The 12,155-nt window shown below is 46.1% G+C and overlaps 1 protein-coding gene across 3 annotated transcripts in view; it reads left to right on the top strand.

Moving 5' to 3' along the window:
• The window catches only part of Cdca7l (cell division cycle associated 7 like), a 47,395-nt gene that overhangs the window by 29,723 nt on the left and 5,517 nt on the right, over positions 1–12,155 (top strand). For all 3 annotated transcript variants that reach the window (XM_076920932.1, XM_076920934.1, XM_076920933.1), the window contains 3 exons: positions 4,041–4,175; positions 8,865–8,996; positions 10,833–11,183. In XM_076920932.1, coding sequence (XP_076777047.1) covers positions 4,041–4,175; positions 8,865–8,996; positions 10,833–11,183 — 618 coding nt within the window. The remainder of the gene's footprint in view (positions 1–4,040; positions 4,176–8,864; positions 8,997–10,832; positions 11,184–12,155) is intronic.

Below are 12,155 nucleotides of genomic sequence, written 5' to 3'. Positions count from 1 at the left end.
ACTCCTTCCGGATTCATTTCTCACTCCCCTCAACTTCATGTCCTATTTTATTCTTTTTATTACCCACCGATGGGGCTGGAGAGATGGCTCAGATGTTAAGAATACTAGCTGCTCTTCTAGAGGACCCTGATTCAATTCTCAGCACCCACATGGTAACTCATAACTGTCTGTAAGTGCAGCTCCAGGGAACCTGACACCCTCACACAGACATACCTGCAGGCAAAACACCAATGCACATTTTATAAAAAAGAAATCATTAAATTTATTACCAAGTGAGTTCAGTTGTGCTGCTCATACAAGCATGGTTGTGGGGCCATCCTTTGGAACTGGATTAACCAATGGTGAGGGGAAGAGGGGGATGGGGGGGGAGGGACATACCCCTAAAGAAAAAACGGACGCTGTCTTCCCTAGAAGCAGTCAACTGTCAATATCTCCTGGGCAAAGGGTGGAGCTAGTGACTAACCCTGACCCCATGTTGGGTAGCTTGATCCTGTGCAGGAAACCCCCTTATACTGTGAATTCATTTGAGTACAGAGTACAGACACTAGAAGATGTGGGGCCAGGGAGCCTTTGAGTGGGGTGTGGGTGACCAGCCAGGAGCAAAAGGGGGCAATCCCATCCAGAAATCAGAAGGCGTAGGATCAACCTTCCCATGCCCCACCCCCCATGCCTCCCACTACCCCCCATGCCTCCCACTACCCCCCATACTTCACCCCTCACCCCCATGCCGCAAGCCCCGCCTCATGCTCCATACTCCACCCCCTTGCTGCACCTCCTCGCCCCACCCCACACCCCTTGCTCCACCCCCATGCCCCGTGCTCCACCCCTCGCCCCGCCCCACCCCTTGCTCCACCCCCATGCCCCGTGCTCCACCCGTCGCCCCACCTCACGCCCCGTGCTCCACCCCCTCGCCCCACCCCACGCCCCTTGCTCCACCCATGCCCCGTACTCCACCCCCTCGCCCCACCCCACGCCCCTTGCTCCACCCCATGCCCCGTACTCCACCCCCTAGCCCCACCCCACGCCCCTTGCTCCACCCCTCGCCCCGCCCCTTGCTCCACCCCATGCCCCTTGCTCCACCCCCTCGCCCCACCCCATACCCAAGCCGAGGCCGCACCTGGAATTCCTCCTTATGCAAATGAGGCATCCCTGCTTCCGCTCTGACTCCAGCCAAAGATGCACGCTCACAGCCAAAGCTCCTACTCTGGTGTTTGTTTCCCCCCATTAAAGGAGCCCTGTCATTGAAGCTTCCTTCCCAGAGTCTTTTTAGTTGTGAGTTGAGACTCTTTAAGTTTTTATAAGAGAGGTTTGCTAATTCCTGTAATGTCTAATTCCAGAAATGTTGCCAGTTAAGGTTTTTCTCTTTGGTTGTATTATAGTTTGTTCTGCTTCCCCCCACTCCCAGTTCCCCACTCCTGTCCACTCTCCCGTTAGTATTCTGGGTCTCCCTGGTTTACTTTGTTGGGCATAATGCTTTCCTTCCTAGCTGTCTTTTGCTCATCTGTTCTTGACATGTCTTTGTTTCTTAGTCAATTTAAAAAAAAAAAAAAATAACTTAGGCAGTAGGGATGGTGCCCTTAGTTGGCTGTTATGGCTTAAAGTATTCCGTGCTCTCCTGACTTTGAGGGTTGCCTCTGAGAGAGGTTTGATGTTATTCTGATGTGCTTTGCCGTTTTGGGGAGTTGGTATTTTCCACCCAGCAACTTTAAATGTCAAACCCAAAGACTCATTAACTCCATTTGAGTTTATCCAGAAGTCCAGAATCTGCGGACCTTCTTCAAATACTGTTTAGAGATTGACGGACGGCAAGAGCAAGCCCGGCACTTATCGTGTGGTTAGTGTGGTCTTCCTTTATTCCCAGTCAGCCATGACACCCCCTCAGTGGTACATCTAGAGCAGATGCAGAAGCTATGGCTGATGGGGGCGAGAGGGGGATATATCAGACACAGTGTCTCTGCCAACACATGGTTCTAACAGTTGTCATCCTGCCTTAAAGTTTCTCTGCTCATGCACGTGCTCTGAAATCTGTTGTGGATTTGGCCTAACGCTTATAGTATGTTAATTGGGTTCCCAAAACTGCACAAGAGTCTGGATGTAAGATGCTGAGGGTTCGTGGCCCCCAGCTGGTTCTGATTGATAAATAAAGTTGCTGGCGGCCAGTGGTTGGGCAGGGAGACAGAGGCGGGACTTTAAGATTCCTGGGCAAGGGGACAGAGAGAGGAAGAAGGACTCAGAATCGTTATGCTGGGGAAAGAGTAAGGTCCAGTTTTGAAAGCTGCAGAAGAGAGTGTAGTAATCATGTAAGAGCCAGGGCAGAGCAGCCCCAGCCCCCACCCCCACCCTACATTGAGTCTAGGGCAGCAAAGATGGAATATAGATTTTAGTAAGTAATGACTCAGGAGTATCGGAGGGGAGGTGTTAATTACATGGAGGTCTGGGGGTGTCCCAGCCATTGAGCTATTTAAGGCATATTAAAATAGGAGTGTGTGTGTGTGTGTCTTTCACTTGGCAACCCAGAGCATTGGGGCAGGTAGTGAGGAATTGCCTACTGCAACAGAAATCCATGATGCATTGTATTATATATTGTGTTCCTCTGGTAGTTAGAGGTCAAAAGGAGGAGATGCTGAAGTTGACACACTGCTTCTCGTGCTGCTGCTGCAGGTGTGGGTTCTGGTGACTGAGCTGCAAAAGGTGTCTACCAAGACAAGGGTAGAAAACATTGCTTAATGAGTGGTGTCCTGAAGAACTTAAACTCTCTCTGCTCTGATCCTATTTCTTGTTTCTGACAGTCTGACTTATCTCTTTATGTCATGTACATGTGATTTTAATTTATAAAACATCTAGGGACCACAAATGAAAGAAAATAAGATGTTTATCTTTCTGATTCTGGCTTACTTCTCTTACTGTGATTGTCTTATGGTTGTCTTGACTTCTTTGCACCTCTCCTTAAACACTGTGGGTGCACAGATTTAAGTTAGCTATTCTAAAGGACTCCGTTCTGAAGACAGTCAAGCTGCAGCAAAATTTAACCTGATTTTTCTTGGAAAGCAGAACAGATGTTGAACTGGCTGGTTTCGTGTGTCAACTTGACACAAGCTGGAGTTTTCACAGAGAAAGGAGCCTCCCTTGAGGAAATGCCTCCATGAGATCCAGCTGTAAGGCATTTTCTCAATTAGTGATCAAGGCTGGAAGGGCCCATTGTGGGTGGTGCCATCCCTCTGCTGGTAGTCCTGGGTTCCATAAGAAAGCGAGCTGAGCAAGCCAGGGGAAGCAACTCAGTAAGTAGCATGGTCTCTGCATCAGCTCCTGCCTCCAAGTTCCTGCCCTGTCTGAGTTCCGTCCTGACTTCCTTTGGTGCTGAACAGCAATGTGGAAGTGTAAGCTGAATAAACCCTTTCCTCTCCAACTTGCTTCTTGGTCATGATGTTTTGTGCAGGAATACAAACCCTAAGACATTTGTGCAGACAGATAGTGATTTCAGATGATGAGTCTACACATGCTGGTTTGGTTTGGTTTTAAATAAATAGGTGGGAGCAAACAGCTTACATCTGTCCCCGCAGATGTGTATTTATTAGTTTGGGCAGACATGGATCTCTGAGGGTGACTGTCACTAATGGCATGTAAGTTCTATTAATTTCACAGCCGCTTTAACTGACTTCAAGTATAGAAAAGGGAAAGCCACTCGTTTGGGCGTGTGAACGAACGTCCATCTCTGAACCCACATAGGATAACCAAAAATAAAGAATAGTGGGTGACAACAGAGTTAAGAGCTGGAATCTTACATGGTGAGTTACTGTCAGGAGAAACGGCTCTTTTTGGCCAAGCGCTCAAAAGTAGCTTCTGTCTAGGATGGCTACACATTGATTGGAAGGAGAAGTGAATATAAACCCAGAACTGGAACTAATGTGCTTATGCCCCCTTTCTCCCACTATGGGATCTCAACTGAAACATTGTTGCTCAGGGTTAAGGATGCAACGCTAGTTCTGCTCCAGTGATCCCAGCAGCCTCGGTTTCATCCTTTTCTTCTGACTCCAAAACAGATACCCAAAGAAGTAGCTGATATCTTCAATGCTCCCAGTGATGATGAAGAGTTTGTGGGTTTCCAGGATGATGTTCCCATGGAAAACCTGTCAGAGAGCCGTGGTAGTCTGGACTTGCTGGAATTGGAGAAACAGGTATGGGTCTTTTCTTTTTCAAGACAGGTGTGGCCCTCTGGAAGCCTGTGGCAGGGTGCTGGTGCTTCCTCATCTGAGTACAAATCCTGAGTCGATCATCAGAGTTTTACCTTCATGTTTCCAGAGACAGATGAGAGGTCTCTGTGCATTTTTGTTACTTTAATCCTGGCTACGGACAGCATCATAAATGAAGGGAAGCCTGTGGCAAGGTTGCATTAAGTGCTCTCACAGCAGGGGAGAGTTAGGTTTGCCTCATGTCCCACACAGGTCAAAGCAGTGTGTGACTGTGAGACATGCAAAGGTTCTATTACTCCACTTCTGCAGAACCTGGGAGAGTATTATTTAATGACCTTGGACGAAGCAACATGGATTACAGTTCTCCGAGAGGTATCTGTTCTCTGAGAGGTTTATATTGTACCTAACACACAGCAGCCAGTCAGATGATTAGCTGGTTCTTCCTCCGAGTTCTTTCTTGCCTCTCCACTAACAGGATGTAAATTAAACCCACCTTGCTTCAGATAGGCCAGTGTAGGGAAGGAGTCAGCTAGTCCTGCCCTGTTACTTGGGAGCTGTGTATGGTCTGGTTTTGGTAGGATCTGTACCTCAGGGGATATGGGGCTTCTCTCGTTCATTTTTTTATGCCATTGCTCAGCCTTTTCTCGAGACCTCTTTTTTTCCCGTTCCTAGATGGAGAAATCTGATAAGGTATTTGTCCCCAGAGCTTTGTACTGTATGTGATCTCATACACAGTCAGATCAGTTGCAACTGGTACCTTTTTTTTTTTTTTAAAGTTTTACATGTATTAATCCTTTCTGTAAGGATTTATACCACAATAGCAGATTGAGTCACTGCAGAACCCTTATTCTCTCTGTTTTTTGTCAATGCAAATGTTGGCCTTTGCAGTCCTCTCCCCTTCTCCCCTTATTTGGAGATAGGGCCTTGCTGTGTAGTACTGGCTGGCTGGGAACGCTCTGTAGACTAGGCTGGCCTTGAACTCAGAAATCCTGCCTGTTTCTACCTCCTGAATGCTGCTGGGCTTAAAGACTGTGCCACTGCCTGGTGCCCCCTTCTCTTTTTACATGAGGTCTTTTGTCTTTTCATGCATGGTTTGCAATTCTGTTTGGTCTGACTCTTCTTTCCAGGGCTCAAGGATTCACACGCCACACTAAGGTTGGCTGTCCTGCTGCCACTAAACTGGCATTGTTGTCTAGCATGATCTTGCACCTTTCCGATGGTTTTCCTTGGATTTCTGTCTGAGGTACAGTTGCTTCCCCCAGGTGAAGGCCATCAGTGACCATTGTTTTCTCTGAAATAGTTGGATGGTCTTTACCTGCAGCCTGGCGTCTCCCGCCTGTCTCCTGGGAAGATGAACTTACCATCATCCCTCTCCGGCTTGCTGCTTAGGTCTCCATCTTTCCAACTATTGCATTGCTGTCTTGTCCTTTCCTGTCACTGTGACTAATTCTCAGGAGTTGGTGGAACTCCAGTGTCCTTACACACCTCTCTTCATCTCTCTGCTGTCTGAAGCTGCTCTAGCACTCAGCCCTGTCTTGCTGGGATCAGTAGGACCGAGCTTGGGTCAGGCTCTGATGTCTCCTTGCCCATGGTTAGAGAGGGAGAGTGGAGCCATCACACCAAGGGACACTGAGACAGAAAAGCATGTGGGTATCCCAAGATATCAACTGTCTTTGCTGCTATGACAACTGCTTTATAATCCAGCCTTGCCAGTCTCCAGGGCTGACTGCACCCCCAGCAGATGTTAGTTGGCCACCAGAGTGTGCCACCTGCATGTCATACAGTTACTGATTTTACTCTGCGTACTCCAGAGGCTGGTGGAGTGAGTACCGATGAAACTGAAGCTCGGGAGGTGAAAGGCTTAGCCAGGCTCCCACATTGGGAAGTGTTCAGTGAGGCTGGTTGTTGCAAATCCAGATCACCATTTTCTAGCCTCTTCCCCTGGCATTTTCTCTTTAATGTGGTGCCAGCACAGATGCTGCTTGTCCCTCAGCATAGCCAGTCCTCCCTGACCCTCCCAACTGGATGGATTCCTTTTCCCTCTGTGATGGAATATATGTGTCTGCCTCCATGTAAGTACAGATTACATCTCCTCAGAGGAGGAACTTAGACCTGCAGGGTGTTTTCTACCTTCCTGGGCCCTGAACTTTGATCTTGTTCCAAGCATGCAGCCCTCTGCACCCCCACGCTGAGTAGGCACCCTCGGATGTTGGTGCAGTTGGAATATGCCTGTCTCATTGATACACAGCCCGCGGCTCTCCAGTCCTCTCTCACGTCACATGAGCTCAGAATAAACCACTTAATCCCATCTGATATTTCCTCCTGCTTACAGTGGTCGTCCTAGTAGATACTGGTTACTTGGTATGCCTTGGTAGCATAACGAGCAGCTTTCGGAAAACAAAGCATGCAGTGAGGCTGTGCCGTGGAGACTAGCTTTATAGAACCATGTGGAAAAACAGTTCTTACGCCCTTGAGAGCGAGCTCGTAGCAAAGTTGTTTAAATTCCATCATCAGGACTGATCACCATTTCCTAGGATAAAAATTTCCAGGAAGGTTGGAACTTGGCCCTTTAAGGTTAGACTCATTCTCTTTCAAGTTCTGTACAGAATCTTTGGATATTTACTGGATTTATGCTTTGAGGCCATTGCCCCAGAAAAGCCCCCAGGGGCTGGCAAGATGTTTCCTGTAGTAGATGGGTTTCCTTAGCAGGCAGCTGTGTTTCACTTGTTTTTCTTTCTTTAGGTGTATTTTGTGTGTATGAGTTAGTCTGTTTATGTATATGTGCACTGCTTCTATGAGGTGTTGAACCCCCAAAACTAGAGTTATCCATGATTCTATACTGCCACGTGGGTACAGGGAACAGAGCTCATATCCCATGTAAAAACAGCAAGTGCTTTTCACCACTGGGCCATCTCTCCAGCCCCACACTTGTTCTTTTATTAACTTTAAACCCCGGTCTCAGGCTCACTTGACTCACAGGCTTGTGATTCATTTCGTCCAGATGAGAAAAATGGCAACATCTTGCACGCAGTGTGTGTGTGTAGCTCCCTCCCTTAAACACAATTTGAGTTTCTCTTTAAATAAACTTCCCTTTTGTCTTTTTTTTTTTTCTTTTCTGCAGCTGCACCACAGCTAACAACAAAGGAAGGAAGTAATTTAGCTCTGAGCAAACTCATTCCAATTACCCATAATAATTCCTAGGAGACATTCTTAAGCTTAGAGTGCTAGCTGTAGGCATTTCTTTCTCCGTTGCCCTCTAAGTCTCCCACTGTTACATGTTTTCATTATATTTGTTTTCTTCCCCAAAGATATGGGAGTCTGAAGAAGTATATAATTAAAGCCAGAAAAAGGCAGCAATGAAATAAAGGGTCTCAACCAAATATGGCGCTATGAGAGGTCACTGCTTTATGGGTTTGGGGACCGGGATCAGAGTCCTGGGGCAGTGTTTTAACCTGATAGGTAGCTACAAGGGAGTCTCCCTTTTAGCTTGCCATTCCTCTTCCTCTTTCACACACACTCTTTGAAGAGCTAGGCTTCCCTCTTTTATAGCATTTCCAAAGAAAGTAGAAGTCATTATTGGAAAATGCCTTTGCTCACCCCTTAGTCTGGCAAGAGGGGAGCCCCAGGGTGAGGAGGGTACAGATTCCCATCAGTTCCTCGTGTTGGCGTCATTGGAAATGGAGTTAGTCTAGTCTGTAGGGATGGGTGAGGATGTGAGGGCCTTGGTACTCCCTGTATTTGAAGGAGATACACGCCCACCTACAGGAGATGCTCCAGATGGCTGTGAGGAGTAAAGCAGCCTGAGGCGTCCACTTTCTACAAAAGTTTGCTGTTCTGTGGGAAAGCCGCCTGGGGCAGCAAACTCTGAACTCCATTAACACTTCTCAGCCACAGTAGAAGTGATTGAGACACTGTATTGGTAGAAAATTTCTTGTTTGTAGGTCTTCATTTCTATAAGGTTTAGAAAATGTCTGCTGTGAGCTGGGCCTGGTGGCACATGCCTTTCATCCAAGCGTTTCAGAGGCAAAGGCAGGTAGATCTCTTAGTTTGAGGACAGCCGTATCTACAAAGTGAGTTCCAGGACAGCCAGGGATATGGAAAGAAGGGAGGGAGGGAGGGAGGAAAATACAGGCTCTGTGTTTTATCGTGGTTGTGGTAAAAGACACATAATGCAGAACATGTCACTGTAGCCATTTTGAGTGGCATTAAGGACATTGTATAGTGTTATGTAGCTGTCTTCCCTGTCCATCTGCAGACCATCCTCATTTGATAGAAAGTCTTGCCCATAAGATACGAGTGAGTTTCATCTCTCCTCAACGTCCCTGTAACTGCTGTTCTTTTTCCTTTCTCTTCCAGGAAAAAGAAGAGCAGCTGGTTTTCTGGTTGTTCTTTTCTTTTTGAGATAGGGTTTCTTTGTGTATCCCTGGTTGTCCTAGAACTACCTCTGTAGACCAGGCTGGCCTGAAACTCACAGATCTGCCTCCCTAGTGCTTGTGTTAATGGCATGCACCGTCACGTCACTGCCCGGCTGTGGTAGTTGAATTTTGAGACGAGGTCTCACCGTGTATAGTCCCGGGTTGGAATCCCGCCTCCATCTTTACAGCCCTTCCTCCCAGCGTATTGGAATTCTAAGTCTGTGCCACCATGTCTCACTCAAATCTGTCTTTAATTTAGAAGAACGTGTGCTTCCATTCCAAATACTTCACAGAAGAACTTAGAAGGATTTTCAACGAGGACACTGATTCAGAAACTGAAGATTTTGAAGGATTTACGGAGAGTGAGCTGAACGCGAACAGTAACGCAGAGGTAACAGTAGTAATGACCAACACAAGGGATGTGGGCTATAATGTTCGTAGTCCTGATTTTGAGTTGTACTTTTACCCATGTTACATTACACATGGAAAGATGGCTTTTTGTTGGTGGCGGTATTTGGTGGTCCTGCCTGGTCCACAGGCATGTTTATCTCCTACAGTCCTAGAGAAAACGATCCCTTTAGCCCTGCAGGTCAGGTCCGGGGCATATCTTGCCTTCGTCTTCTGGTCCATTTTCTTTCGGCTTCGGCTTCTTTTGTATATTCAGTCTGCCTCGGGGTAACTTGGTCCTTCAGGCTGTGTCTTGTTGGATATAAAGTTAGATTCTTAGGCTAGAAGCTAATTTTGCAAAGCGGGGGTGATAGAGCAGAATGGGAGGCTCATGTCTCCTGGTTTGGATTTTTCTAACTGTATTGATGACTCAGGACTACCAGGGTCCTGGGAACTCGGTCCTGGGGACTCTGCCCTTGGTCCCGTACTATGAAAGGGCTTCCTTGTGTATCTCTTTCTTTTACTCCAGTTATTGAGGTTAGGGTTTGAACACTAGCATTTTCAATCTTAGGTTACTTTAAATCACTACCCTGGTGGTGGTGGTGGTGGTAAAGGTGAAGGTGATGGTGGTGGTGATGGTAGTGGTGAAGGTGATTGATGGTGATGGTGATGGTGGTGGTAGTGTTTTGAGGCAAGATCTCACACCATAGCCCAGGTTGGGACATGGAACATTTCTTTGGCATCCGCCTGAGATACCAGGCATGAGCCACCATGTCTGACTGTTTTAAATGGTTTATTGGAATAGTTTTAGGCTTATAAAGTTAAAGATACAGGATGTGGAAGCCCTGTATACTGTGACCTAGTCTTCCTTTACATGACTATGATATGTTTATAAAGGCAAGGAACTAGTGTTAGTGTATTGCTGTCACTACAGTGACACCTTTAAAAGGAGTTGATCAAAGTTTTTGTTAATGTGCCCTTTCTGTCCCAAGTATCACGTGGCATTAAGTGTTTCTTTATAATTTTTAAAATTTATATTTTTGACTGATTCATAGAGACATCCTGAGGCAGATGTTTTTTAAAAGGGATAAGTGTTCAATGATAACTGGAAAATAGAATATTTATCTGAAAATAGATATACTACCACTTCCTTTGCTGGTGAGGTGAGCTGGTTTATGCCCATTCAGTGTCATCAGCTTTTTTCCCAGATGTTTCCGATTGTCACCAGCAAGACACTAAGATCTTCCAAAACTTGATGGGTTTCCTAACTAGGTGACTTCTTTAACTACTCGTAGTTCTTCAGCTCAGTGATACCTAGTTAAGGAGGTTTTGTTTCTAATGAGGGAAAGTAAGCTGCTCCCAAAGCCCCTCTTCCTTAGAATCTATATACTGTGTGAGATATACATATTCCTGTGTGTATATGGTATCATATATTTATACATATATGACTCTCTATATACATATATGTGTATATATAGATATATGTGTGTATATGTAGAGATATGTGTATATATCTATCTGTATATGTGATAGATAGATAGATAGATGATACACACATGCACAATTCAAAGTAGACCCACTCACAAACCTGATTAGAGAATTTGTTGACAACAAATAGTATTAATGAGCTTTCTGTCACTAGAACAGAATACCAGGGTATACTGTGTGTGGCCCACAGCTTGAAGGTTTCAGTGCGTCATCAGTTGGCTTTCTTGCTCTGCATGTGGTAGAACAAATTCTGACCTGCATTCCCACCTAGAACAGTTGAACACAGTCGCCTGGTCTAGTTTTTGTAGGTGGTTACTGACTGTCTTCATTCTTCTTTCTTCTTGTCCCTTAGCTCATAGAGTCAGACCTGAGCGACAGTGACAAACCATATCCCGTGATGAGTGACGAGGAAGAAGATGACAAGGAGGAGCCTGCACCTAGAAGAGGCAGGTCCACGAGAAGCAGTTTTGGTCTTCGGGTAGCCTTTCAGTTCCCCACCAAAAAGCTGGCAAAAACCCCAGATAGAAAGAGCTCACACTTGCTGGACAGTAAGACTGATCTCAGAAGAGAGAAGAGCTCCAGACAGCCCAAGGAAAAGCAAGACTCTGCTTCTGACGCTGAAGATGAGTCCAGGGCTGAGAGCCAGGAGAATTCTGATGCTCTGCTGAAAAGGGCCATGAACATCAAAGAGAACAAGGCCATGGTATGCTCTTGCAGCAGCTGGGACCATAGCCAGCTGCCCCAAGGGTTGCTGACATAGCTTTGCTCTCTGGAGGGAAAGTATACCCTGGGGCACATTTGTTACAGGATTAGCTCTGGTTTGGGGATGGAAAGACTATTTATCCCTGTTCCAAGGAGGCAGGATGCTGCTACTCATGGTTGAACAGGCTTAAGTTCTAAGTTGGCAGAGGTACTGGAGATAGAGGGGTTGACCAGCTGCACTGTCCCCAGCAGAAAAGAGGAGCTGGGTTGTCACTGAGCCCAGGGAGAATTGCAGTGGGCAGGTGGTGGCTTCTGTCTGAAAGCCACTCCTTCAGAGACATCATCTGAAGGAATGGGAAATGGCTACAGTTGAAGCAGCTGCTGCCATGTTCTAATTCAGTTATGTCTTGCCTAGTGGTTAGTTCAACCCATAGCAACCTGTGCTACATGTATTTGGATTTTCTTTGTGTGGTCAGTAACCCAGCCCAATCGTTGAAAGTAATCTTACTAATTTTACACTGGCAAAATTAAAAAGAAATTCTACCAGTCATATTTTTTTTTCCTCCTTGTTGATGGCTTTTTAAATGCCTTCCAAAAAAAAAAAAAAAACACAACACAATGACTGAAACTTTATACACAGAACCTACACCTAGTAAATTAAGAGAACATAGTAACGTGTGAATTTTGTTGTTTAAGACTGGAGTGCTTGGCTAAAGGAAATTTTAACACTGTCTAGCTGTATTTATCTGTATGTATGGTTGTTCTTAGTGGTGTCCTGTTTACATGAATCTAAAATCTGAAAATCCTGAGTAAAGACCCTGCTTGATTGATGTTGGTCTTTGGCAGTAGTGACAGATATATATGTATGGAGGTTAGGATTTTTGAGGTACAGTTGCAAGACCAGGTCTCGATTCTGATCCTCTTGCCTCTCTGCCTCCTGGTGCCAGGACTACAGCATGTACTACCATTTCAG

The sequence above is a fragment of the Arvicanthis niloticus genome, chromosome 23 (assembly GCF_011762505.2).
Source record: "Arvicanthis niloticus isolate mArvNil1 chromosome 23, mArvNil1.pat.X, whole genome shotgun sequence".
NCBI lineage: Eukaryota > Metazoa > Chordata > Mammalia > Rodentia > Muridae > Arvicanthis > Arvicanthis niloticus.
The sequence above is the reverse complement of the archived record's forward strand: the minus strand, read 5'-3'. Positions and strand labels throughout refer to the sequence as shown.